Raw genomic sequence first — 12,142 nt, 5'->3', positions numbered from 1 at the left:
GAGGCCGGGGGTAGGAGGTCCCGCGTCCTAAATGCGCGACGATGATTTGCGGGCTCACCTGCATCCACAGTGGAGAGAATTTTCAGAAGCCCCAAAGCACTCACGTGTGAGCTCCACACACAGCTTCGCTCTGATCGGTGACCCCCGGTGACCCGTCCGTCACACGAGACCAGGCTGCACCCCACCCGCCTCCGCGGCGAGCGTTCTCATTGATGCTTCCTGGGACCAGAAGGGGACCTCGGGGCTTTACGTCTGGGCCCTCCGCTCCGAGCTTGTGGGCGGGGGTCCTCTCGCCCCCTGCCTCCCGCCTCCCTGCCGCCCCCCACCCCTCCTCAGAGCCAGGACGGCACGGTGGGGGCTCCGCTCACCTCTGCGTCTTTATTTTGCAGTGATTAGGGCCAAGGCGGTCAGCATGAAGGAGGTGGACTCTGGGAATGACATCTACGGCAACCCCATCAAGCGCATTCAGTATGAGATCAAGCAGATAAAGGTAAGGGAGACCCTCGCCGAGTCGGGGGGAAGGGTGGGGACGAGGTGGGGTCCCCCAGAGGCAGGGGCCCACAAGGAGGTGGAACTTGGGGAGCGCAGCGCGGCCTCCGTGGAGCAGACCTCAGGGCTTGGAGCCCCGAGTCGGTCCGACCCTCCTTGTCTGTAAATGCCCGAGAAGTCGTGGGGACCCGCCCTGCCCCCTTGGCTGGCCTCCTTCGGAAACGTGCCGTCTGCATTTTGATGGAGAGTAAATCCGGGGCGCCCTCAGCCCCGTCAGCAGGTTTGGCAGAGTTTTTACGGCCGGTTCCGCGGGTGCCCGACGCCGGCTGGGCTGGTGCGAGGTTCGAAGCCAGGAGAGCGTGGCCGTTGCGTCTGGGAGGCCTCATTCCCCCAGACGGCGCTGTGGGCTCTGGTCTCGCCCGGTCAGCTTTACAGTCTAAGAGGCAGGCGTCCCGGGGGCAGGGTGGCGGGGCCCGGCCGGCCGGTGANGCGGGCGGGGGTGGGGGGTGGGGACCGAGGAGGGGGTGGGGGACGATGCGTTAGTTTTTTCAGAACGTTTGTTCATGTTCAAGGGCAAGGAGCCCGTCTTTGAGGGGAGGCGGGGGGGGGTGGAAAGAGGGGAGCAGCCCTGGAGGACAGTGATCGTGTCAACAGTAACTACCGTCTGCAGGATGGTAGGGAATTCTAGGCTCTAGCGGGAGAAAGGGCTTTGTAAAGGTAGCAAATTTAACTTTGTTACCAAAATTAAATGTTATTTTTAGTGGGATGTGTTATCAGAAGGTCAGTGAAATGCTAGCTCCTTCCATCTGTAGCAGTTCAGAGGGTGACCTGCGTTCCCAGGGCCCGTCTGTGTGGGCGGGAGAGAGAACACCTCTGTCCTCGCGACCTCATTAAGGCATCCCGGAAAGGCGTTTATGCCACAGAACATTCTTGCCCTTCGGTGAAAGACGTCGTTTAATAGAGCACATTGGTGTCACCGTCGGCCTAACCTTTCCTGGCGTGGCGTGGATGAGCTCTCGCAAAGCAAAGCCGGTTTATCATGACATTGAGATGACCCCGTCTCACCGGCGTTTGCTTGTTCAAAGCCCCCCTCCCCCCATCCTGCCCCTGAAACGTGACCAGAATCCCGATGAGGTTCCTGTGCGATTGCAGAGCCCGAGGGCGGCTGCGTGCCCTATCCTCTGCTGGTCTGCGTGTTTTCCCCTTTCCGCTGCCTCCCCGCCCCGCACCCCTGCCCCCTGGGCTGCCCCCCACGCCCGGGGAGGAGGGCACACTCACGTCCCTGCCTGTCACTCTCCCGGGTGGGGCCACGGGAACTGCTGGCCACGGTGGGCTGGTAGCTGCCACGCTACCTGATGAGCGATTCCAGAGCCTCCTCCCTGCACGGGAATGGTCACCTTCTCATCTAGCTCGTTGGGACCTTCTGTCCCCGTTTCTCACGCGGATGGTACCACGGGTGCCGGCCGGGGACCCCCCTGATGTTACACGGGGGACCCAGACTTTGTTAGCCGTGCGGGCCGGCTCTGCTCCCGTTTCCTCACCCCGCCCTTGTCTTCCCAGATGTTCAAAGGCCCTGACAAGGACATAGAGTTTATCTACACGGCTCCTTCGTCTGCTGTGTGCGGGGTGTCGCTGGACATCGGAGGGAAGAAGGAGTATCTCATTGCAGGTGCGTATGTGACCGGGACCGTCCAGGGCTGTGCCTTCGGGGCGGGAGCTTGAGAAACCACGAGGCGGGACGGAGTCCTGGGTCCTGACACCGACCGAGCGGCTGTCCCCAAGTCTCGGGGCGCCCCTGCCCTTTCCCGTCTGAGAACTCCTGGTGAATTCTCGCCCGCCCCCCAGGACAGGGGAGCCGGCGTGACTGGACGGCGAGCTGCCGAGAGGCGAGCGACCCCGGAGGGGTCGTGCGCCAGGTGCCAGAAGCGCTCACGGCTGGGCGGGAGCCGGGGGGAGGGGAAGAGCTGGTGTTGAGTCTGCTGATGTTATGAGGTCCCCTACCTGTGCGGCGGGTCTCTCTTTTCCTCGTTATGATGGTGAAGCACACATGACGTCACATCTGCCGTTTGGACCACGGTTAGGTGTCCAGTCGGTGGCGTTAAGCACATTCGTGCTGCCTTATGGCAGTTAGCGCCACCCCTTCCAGAGCCCTTCCCGCCTCGTGAAACCTTCGTCCCCGTGACGCACAGCGGCCCCTGCCCCTCCCCCCGCCCCTGGCGCCCACTGTCCGTCTCTGGATTTAGCCGCTCGGGGGACCTCGCAGGACTGGATGAGACCAGGGCCTCGGGCTCCTCCACGCAGCAGGTGTCGGGATTTCGATCCTTTTTCTGAGGCGGAGGGATCATTCCATCGTGGGGAGAGACCACATTTTGTTTTGGGCTGTGTCTCTTGTTTATTCTTTTTCTTTTTTCATTTTTTAAATTTTTCTTTTTTTTAAGTTTACTTATTTTGAGAGAGAGAGAAAATAGAAGCAGAGGAGGGGCAGAGAGAGAGAGATGGAGAGAGAGAACCCAAGCAGGCTTCTTACCGTCAGTGCAGAGCTGGAACACGGGGCTCGAACTCACAGCCCGAGAGATCGTGACCTGACCTGAAACCAAGAGTCAGACGCTTAACCGGCTGAGCCGCCCAGGCTTTCCTTGTTTATAGTTTATTCTTTTTTTTTTNGAGAGCGTGAGCAGGGGAGGGTCAGAGAGATAGGGAGTCACAGACTGAAACAGGCTCCAGGGTCTGAGCTGTCAGCACAGAGCCCGACGCGGGGCCCGAACCCACGAACCGTGAGATCATGACCCAAGCGAAAGTCGGACACTTAACCGACTGAGCCACCCAGGCGCCCCACCCTATAGTTTATTCTTAAGTAAAATTATTTCCCTTTACTTCTTACTACCTCCTCTGCCCGCCTGGCAGGCTGCACCCCAGGGGCGAGGGCAGGGCTTTCTGCCCTCAGCAGCGTTGACATCTGGGACCAGATCGTGCTTTGCCGTGGGGCTGCCCTGTGCCGCATCCCTGGCCTGGACCTGCTAGTTGCTCTACCACCCTCCGCACTTGCTTGCCGCGTCTCCAGACCTCGGCAAACGCCCCCTGGGGACAGAACTGCCCCGAGCGGAGACCCACTGGTGTAACAGATGCAGGCGCTCTGTGTCTGTGGTGCCTGAGGCTACTGGGCACTTGGACTGATGAGCTGAGAAACTGCAGCTTGAATTTGACTTCACTTCAGTTGGTTTACCCGCGAGTGTAAGCAGCCGCGCGCGGGGAGGAGGGCGCAGGACTGGCCGGTGCTGCGTCTGTCTGTCTGCCCCGGAACCTACCGCGCTCTTCCTAGGGAAGTACGAGTCCGGTCACAACCTGGAGAAGGGACGGGGGAGGGATGTCAGCTCCTCTAGACGGACGGTGTATTTTGTCACATAATCCGGATTTAATTGTGGGGGACACTGCAGGGGGAAGACGCGGTGAGGAGCGAGCGGGACAGGGGACACGCCTGTCCCCTCTCCTTGAGGAATCCCTCCCTCCAAGTGGGTGATGGGAGACTTTTTTCTTTTTTTATGGGCACTTCTGACCTTTCTAAATGCTTTCTTTTTTTGTAATTTTTTTCATGTTTATTTTGAGAGAGAGAGAGAGAGAGAGACAGTGTGAGCAGGGGAGGGGCAGAGAGAGAGGGAGACACAGAATCTGAAGCAGCTCCAGGCTCTGAGCTGTCAGCACAGAGCCCAACACCGGGCTTGAACCCACAAACTGCAAGGTCATGATCAGAGCCAAAGTCAGGGGCTCAACCCACTGAGCCACCCAGGTGCCCCCTAAATGTTTTCTTTTTTTTTTTTAAATGTTTTATTTATTTCTAGGAGAGAGAGAGAGACAGCGTGAGCAGGGGAGGGTCAGAGAGAGAGGGAGTCACAGACTCTGAAACAGGCTCCAGGCTCTGAGCTGGCAGTCAGCACAGAGCCCGACGCGGGGCTCGAACCCACGAACTGCGAGATCATGACCTAAGCGAAAGTCGGACGCTCAACCTACTGAGCCACCCAGGCGCCCCCCCCAAATGTTTTCTTATGAGCATCTATTATTTTTTTAGTTTTCTTGAGCTAGAACTCACACACCAAACAATTCAGTGTTTAAAGGGCGTCACCCCGTGGTGTGATATACTCATCATCGAGGTGCGCGACCCTGGCCCCGTCAGAGAGAACCCCGTACCCTTTAGCTATTTTACCTTCCTGCCCGCCCCCCCCAGCTCCAGCATCCGTGGGTCCCCCTGTTCCAGAGTCTTCAGAATGGAATCACAGAATATGTGATCTTTGTGCGGAATCTCCTTCGCTCCGTGCGGTCTTCCCGCAGCTGCGTCCAGGCTGTGGTGTGAACCAGAACTCGTTTCCTTTTCCTGGCCGAATAGACCGCCGTGTGCCCACCCGCTCGGCGCCTCCCGGACGCTGGGGTTCCACCTCTGCGCCGCGGTCCACGCCCGTCACTGAGTGTTTGCGTCGCTGTGTTTTCTCTTGGGCCGACGCGTGGGAGTAGAATTTCGGGGCATATGGTGACTATGTTTAAGCGTGTGAGGGGCTGCCAGACTGTTTTCCAAAGCAGCTGCACCCTTTTACATTTGCAGCATCTACTATTTTTACAATAAGAAAAATAAAGTCCATCGGGGAGACAGGGATGGGGACAAAATCACGAAGCAGAGCCCTTTCCTGACCGTGCCGGTCCCGGTGACCCAGGGTCGGAGCGCAAGGCGCGTGGTGCGGGCACCGGGGACAGCTGTTAGCGAGCCGGCCAGCAGGCCCAGGGGACAGTCCATGTCGCTCGGGTCTCCTTTTTCGCGGGTCCCTGTATTTGCTAAATTTGCACAAATGACACCTATTGCTTTTGTGATCAGGAAAATAAGCCCTGGGGAGAAGGCAAAGGAGACAGAACCTTGCTTGGTGGCGGGAACTTGGTGTCCTGACCGGTCCCCACGGCTTCCGGTTCCCTGCATCAGTTTTTGTGCGGGTCGGTGAGGAACAAGGCTGTAAAACGCACACCGAGCCCCAGCTCTCCTCATGTTGCCCTCTAGAGGCAGCCGCCCAAACTGCAGGGCTGCGGGAGCAGGCCTCGGAGGAGGGCAGGCCAGGGTCCTGGGGGGGTGGGGGGGCTCCTGGGGGGGCAGGTGACCTTGGGCTCATGGAACAGCTTCCACTGTCTCCCTGTTAACCAAAGGAGTAGCACCCCCCCCCTCCCTGGCCCCGGCAGACTCTAAAAGCTCTCCCTGCAGATTCCCTTCAATCCTTACAACCCCTTCTAAGGAATGGGTTAGGAGCCCCATTTTACAGATGAGGAAAACTGAGTAGATGAACTATGTGCCCCAAATCTGCCTGCATGTGCCTGAACCCACACCCCAGTGGTTATATTTTGGTTGGTGGCCTGACATCAGGTTGAGCGTCTACAGAGCAGACAATTTGGGCAGATGCTGTGCCAGGGGGCGGGGTGGGGGGGTGGCAGGTGTTGGACATCTCTCCGCACTCTCGCGCCCGGCGGCCCTGTTGGGAGCATCCTCCCGCCGCCCTGGTCTCTTACGCTCTGCTGCTTCGTTCGTGTGGTCCAGGCCGTGGAAGCCTCGCCGCCCAGCATCTAAGCCCGCAGCCCCTCCCCTGCGCCATGTGTGAGGATTCCTCGGGGACTCTGGTACCAGTCCTCGTGCCCAGGAGGCACCGCAGACCAGCTCAGGCAGAATCTCCAGGGGTGTAGCCTGGGCATCGGCATTTTCAAAGCTCCCCAGGGGAGTCCAGGGCGCGGCCGGGACTGGGAGCCGGGGGTCCGACCAGAACCTTCCTGGCCCTGTGTCACAGGCAGACTTCTGTGCAGGGGGTGCTGAACAGCTGGGCCGAGCCCCAGCAGTCAAGGCCACTCACCCCCTTTCTGAAGGGACTCTCCCGACATTCTTTTCGTCTCCTGGAGCCCCGCGTGGTCAGTCAGAGAGTCCGAGGACCTCGGCACTGCCCTCTCCCCCTGAGATGGGCTTTCTGGACCGCAGGGGGGCACAGCCCAGAAGATGGATCCTGTCCGGCCGTCAGGAGCCCTGGCACGCGGTGTCTCTGCCGTGTGGCTCAAGTACTGTCCCCATCCCACTGACCGGGAAGTATGGGGAGGCCGCGTGGCTGAAAGGGGACGAAACCAAGAGCTAAGGTGCACACGCCACCTTTGCGGTGACTATTTTGCTGGTGGCGCCTCTTGTTTTGGGGGCGTCAGTGTAGAGTCTATTTTGTTCAGCCCCTTTTTTGAAAGGAAGGGCCTTCTGTGTCCAAATGGATCTTTTTTTCTCCTTAAGTTTAATTTTATTCATTTTGAAAGAGAAATAGAGAGCAAGCAGGGGTGGGGCGGAGAGAGGGAGAGAGAGTCCCAAGCAGGCTCCGCACTGTCAGCGCAGAGCCCGACGTGGGGCTCGAACCACGAGATCATGACCTGAGCTGAAATCAAGAGTCGGACGCTTCACCGGCTGAGCCCCTGGGCACCCCTTAAACGAAGTCGTTTTGAGTCAAGTGCAGAAAGCCTGGTAATAGTTTGTTACCGTTAACGTTGATGTTTCCTCTCACACGGAAGCTTGTTCATTCATATTTGCCGTCAAAGCTTATTCACCACGTGACGTGTCTGTGCTGTGGGCTCTTCCCACACCCGAGGCCGCTGAATGGTCCCCAGTCTGAACAGGAAGCTAATTCTACAAGTAACTGCAGTGCACGTTTATGGGCTCCCTGCAACCAAAGCCATCCGAATTGTAGCTCCGCTTGTAGTAAAAATTAACACGCGGGGCGCCCGGGGGGCTCAGTCAGTGAAGCATCCGACTTTGGCTCAGGTCACGATCTCACAGTTTGTGGGTTCAAGCCCCGCATCGGGCTCTGTGCTGACAGCTCAGAGCCTGGAGCCTGTTTCCAATTCTGTGTCTCTCTCTCTGCCCCTCCCCCTGCTATGCTCTGTCTCTCTCTTTCTCTCTCTCTTTCTCTCTTTCTCAAAAATAATTAACATTTGAAGATACGTTGGCTTGGTAACTATGTGTCTGTCATCTTCCACTACACATTTAACACTAGAAGCCAGCGAGTGACGTGCTGCACATTTTAGGTTTCTCACTGGCCCTGGAGCCCAAGAGCCGCAAAAGGCACTTCAGGCAGTGGCTGACTCACCCTTGACGGGGGCCCGGCTTGTGTGACTTCTTCCCCAGCTCGGCGACCGAGCTCTGGATCCAATCCGGTGTTTACTGTCTGAGCACAGACTCTCCATCTCATCCTGCTGGAGTCTGGACGGGCCACCCAGGAATCCCGGGGCGCAGTGGACCACGCGGCCAGCGCTGGCCACGGCCCGGGGCAGCCCACCTCCTCTCGGGCTGATGATTCAAGTTCACGTGTTGAGCCGGGCACCACGAGACACTCATGTTCAGGAACTGTTCTAGAACGGGCCCTGTAATTTTCTTCTGCGGTCCTTGCCTCCAAGAGGAAAAAGAAGCCTGTGGTCCTCAGTTACACATTTTAATTAGTTCCTGTTTTCCTCTCCAAGAAGGACCGTGTGTTTTTCCAAGGCAGACGTAGTAGAGTGTGGCAACGGACGGGCACATCATGCATCCTGGCCAAGTCTTGATACCTATAACTGCACCGAAAGGGTGTCCTTTTAACACCCCAAAATGCTGCTGCACTTGATTCCCAACATCCAAGGTCAATGGTAGCCCTGTACCCAGGCCCACGGAAGACAGACCGTCTGCATCGCATCTCCTGCCCTTCCATCCTCTACCCTTGGCGGAAGCTCGAATTCATAGTGAACAGGTCAACAGGGGAGACCACAAAGAAGACAGATAATGAAGTGAATCGTTCGAACAAACACCCCCGTGTCATTGTCAGTAAAGTTTTACTGAGCAATTACTATGGGTGAGGAACAACGGATAAAAAAGGATTAAGGCACAATGGTTACTTTCATGCTTAAGTTCTGGTTGACCAGCAGGATGCATAAGAAAGGCCAAGAGCAACAGGAAGTGGGACGTTGATGCTCGCCAAGCGAGACAGCAGACATCCCTGGAGGAGTTCGGAGGGCAGAGCCAGCACGGGCCCAGCCTGTCTGTCTGTGAAGAACGGCCCAGCCGCGCCAGAGGAAGGGCTGCAGCTCGCATCCTGCACGGGCCATGCGCACCCGGAGAATCCTGGGGACGGGAATGAGTTCCTTGCCATCTGTCCATGCCTCTCCCTCCTTAGCTGCTCTGGACTCCTAGAAAGTGGCTAGGCACACGGTTCTAGGGGGAAAAAAGCCAAATAGTTATTTTGTTTGTTTGTTTTGAGAAAGAGATGGGGCGCCTGGGGGGCTCAGTCAGTTAAGCGTCCGACTTCAGCTCAGGTCATGATCTCACGGTTCGTGGGTTCGAGCCCCGCGTCGAGCTCTGTGCTGACAGCTCAGAGCCTGGAGCCTACTTTGGATTCTGTGTCTCCCTCTCTCTCTGACCCTCCCCTGCTCACGCTGTCTCTCTCTCTCTCTCTCCTAGAAATAAATAAAAATGTTTTTAAAAAAATAAATAAAATAAAATAAAAAGAGAGAAGGAGAGAGCAGGAAAGGAGCAGAGAAGAGGGAGGGAGAGAGAGAATACCGAGCAGGTTCCACAGTATCAGCGCAGAGCCCAACGCGGGGCTCGAATTCATGAATCCTAAGATCATGATCTGAACTGAAGTCAGATGCTTAACCGAGCCCCCCAGGCGCCCCCACAGTGACATTTATTTGCGATGGGGCCGCAGTCGACAAGCCGCATTATTCACCCAACTACGTTTCTGTTAGTGGATCCTCCACGGCCAGTGCTCTGCCTGAGGTCGTTAAGCCGGAGACACTGGGCTCTGTCAGGTGCGGTGTGCCCAGGGTGCCGCCCGAGGCCCCTGCCCGCCCCCCAGGGAGCCCCCCCCTGCCCGGCCGGGCTCCGCCGCTCCTCCCTGGGCATCTGCGCGTCTGGACCAGATGCCGTCACAGCTGCAGGGCTGGGGGTTGAAACGGCCCCCCGAGCCCGCCTCACATTCCGTCATCCCCCAGAATGCACTTGCCTGTCTTTGGCCCCCCCTTGGCCAATGCCAAGGCCGTCACCAGCGTGAACTCGCCAGCGGGAGGGAGGGAGGGAGGGGCGGATCCAGGAGCCTGAGGTGCAACGAGGGACCAACGCCTCGTCCTCCCCAGGGAAGGGAATTTGGAGCCGATTCCCAGTTCTGTGAGAGCGCGGTTTTGCCGTTCCTGGTGGAACAACCCAGACAGGCTTCGCGTCTGAAATGTCTGAAAAGTAAAACAGGAAACAGAACGACCCACACGCAGCGCGATCTGTTCTGCGCCCATCCGTGTGCGTGCAAGGATACCGGAAGGAAATGCACCCAGGCGTCGGCTGTGATGGAAATGGGAGGTTTCCCCGTATCCTCTCCCGTGTCTGCCGAGCGGCCACGGCGAGCACACATCCTTCTCGTGCTCAGGGCAAGGGCTGCTGCGACCGAGTGGCACAGAGCAGGCCGCTCACCCAGCAGGGACTGATTTCCTCGCAGTCCTGGGGGCTGGGAGCCCGAGATCCGGTCGTGGGCAGGGCCGGCTTCTCCTGACGGTCACCCCGCTCAGTGGCCTCCGTTGCTCGGCCCTCTGTGCGCTTTTGTGTCCAGATCTCTTATAAGGAGACTGTTCTTACTGGACGCGGGGTCCCCATGTGACTTCATTTAACTTACTGACCCCTTGGAAGACTCCAAATACAGGCACGTTGCGAGGTGCTGGGGTGGGAGTGGGGGGCGGGTTAGGGCTTCGACACAGGACGACACCCTGGAGGGAACCTCGCACAGCCCACAGCACACGGTATTGTCAGTAGTAAAGTTCTAGGCGCCGAGCCATGCTCGGGGGCGGGAGGAGGGTGCGTATCTTGCCCTGAGCTTGGTGATCCCTGTCTCCCCAGGAAAGGCCGAGGGGAACGGCAAGCTGCACATCACCCTCTGTGACTTCATCGTGCCCTGGGACACCCTGAGCACCACCCAGAAGAAGAGCCTGAACCACAGGTACCAGATGGGCTGTGAGTGCAAGGTAAGCCGGCGCCGCCCTCTTTCGGGCTCTTACCCCATCACCCCTGCCTCCAGGGAGATGCTGGGCTTTAATCCCTGGCTTTGCAGTCCACAGGGTCCTCAGGACGGGGCTGTGGGGAGGCACAGCCTCTCCACCAGCGAGGCTCTCTGGCCGGGGACAGAGCCCCGAGGCGTGCCCCTGCAGACACATGGGGGGTCGGGGCTGTCTAGCCGCCTGGCCTATAGCTCCCAGGAGGGAGAGCCTCCCAATGGGACTTTGTGTGGTGTAGACAGGGAAAGAACAGCCTAGTCCCCTTCTTAAAAGCAGCGCAGAGCTGTGCTGAGCACAGGTACGACAGTGCCAACATCAGGTGCGCCCGTGGCATCCCCAGGCTCGCATCCTGCCTGCCCCGCCGCCCTGCACCTCTCTGCCACCGGACGTGAGCCTGGGCCCGGGGGCAGTGGGGATGAGCCGAGCAGTTTGGCGCTGTGCGTGCTGGCACATCCTCGCCAGCCTGTTCCTGGACTCGTGCAAAATACGGATTCCGAGCCACAGCTACGCGTGTGTGGAGCAGACTCCTCCATGCCCGACGTGAAATCAAAACCGAGTTCTCTCCCTTCCCTCTCGTAGACGCTGGTCCCTCCGTCCCTGCTTGTCACCCCCCTTGAAGCCCACGCGTGCTGGAGAGCAAGATAGCAGCCTTTTTTTAAAGTTTGTTCATTTTGAGAGAGACAGAGACAGCATGAGTCAGGGAGGGGCAGAGAAGAGAGGGAGAGAGAGTGAGACTCCCAAGCAGGCTCCACATTGTCAGTGCGGATCCTGATGTGGGGCTCGAACTCACGAAACTGTGAGATCATGACCTGAGCTGAAACCAAGAGTCAGACACTCAACTGACGGAGCCCCCCACCCCAGGAGCTCCTTTCTGTTTGATTGGAACCTGTGGCCCCGGGCAATTTGAGACCCTCTATGGTCCTTAAGCTCCCAGGGGGGTGGGTCCAGTCCAAAGCCATCAAGTCTACACTCAGAGGTGGTAGACCAGATGGCCCAAGGCAGAGGAGCCCCTCGGCCATGGACGTTGTCTTGTACGAAGGTCCTCGCCCCCCCACCCCCATCCAGGCTTCGGACAGGCTGCCTGCTGTGGTTTAACAAGTGATGGGGGGAGGGGGGAGAGGAGCTCAGGAAGAGGAAGGGCTGCTGATGGAGCAGGTTCAACTCTAGCCACCCGGTTGCCCAGCCAGGTGCATTGGCTGGGGTCTGGGCGTGCTGTTCCGTGTGGCCTCGGCCCCTGACCAAGGCCGACTCCGCGCCCCTCTTCCTAGATCACACGCTGCCCCATGATCCCGTGTTACATCTCCTCTCCGGACGAGTGTCTCTGGATGGACTGGGTCACGGAGAAGAACATCAACGGGCACCAGGCCAAGTTCTTCGCCTGCATCAAGAGAAGCGACGGCTCGTGCGCGTGGTACCGCGGCGCGGCGCCCCCCAAGCAGGAATTTCTCGATATTGAGGACCCGTAAGCAGGCCAACAGCATCCCCTCTGGCCGGCAGAAGAGCCTCTGAGAGTTTAGACTGGTCCAGCTCTGACATCCCTTCCCGGAAGCAGCATGAATAAAATAGTCATCCGAGTGGGTCTACATTAGTGTGATTCTCCCAG

The 12,142-nt window shown here is 58.4% G+C and overlaps 1 protein-coding gene across 1 annotated transcript; it reads left to right on the top strand.

The window, feature by feature from the left end:
- Positions 1-365: 365 nt before the first annotated feature.
- Positions 366-12,113, top strand: TIMP2 (TIMP metallopeptidase inhibitor 2). Its single transcript, XM_077755128.1, has 4 exons — positions 366-490; positions 2,050-2,158; positions 10,385-10,509; positions 11,808-12,113. The coding sequence occupies exons 1-4, from the start codon at positions 413-415 to the stop codon at positions 12,003-12,005; spliced, it is 510 nt and encodes a 169-aa protein (XP_077611254.1). The 5' UTR covers positions 366-412; the 3' UTR covers positions 12,006-12,113.
- The last annotated feature ends 29 nt before the right edge of the window (positions 12,114-12,142 follow it).

Source organism: Crocuta crocuta, unplaced genomic scaffold (genome assembly GCF_008692635.1).
Source record: "Crocuta crocuta isolate KB4526 unplaced genomic scaffold, BGI_CrCroc_1.0 scaffold50, whole genome shotgun sequence".
NCBI classification, from domain to species: domain Eukaryota; kingdom Metazoa; phylum Chordata; class Mammalia; order Carnivora; family Hyaenidae; genus Crocuta; species Crocuta crocuta.
The sequence above is the reverse complement of the archived record's forward strand: the minus strand, read 5'-3'. Positions and strand labels throughout refer to the sequence as shown.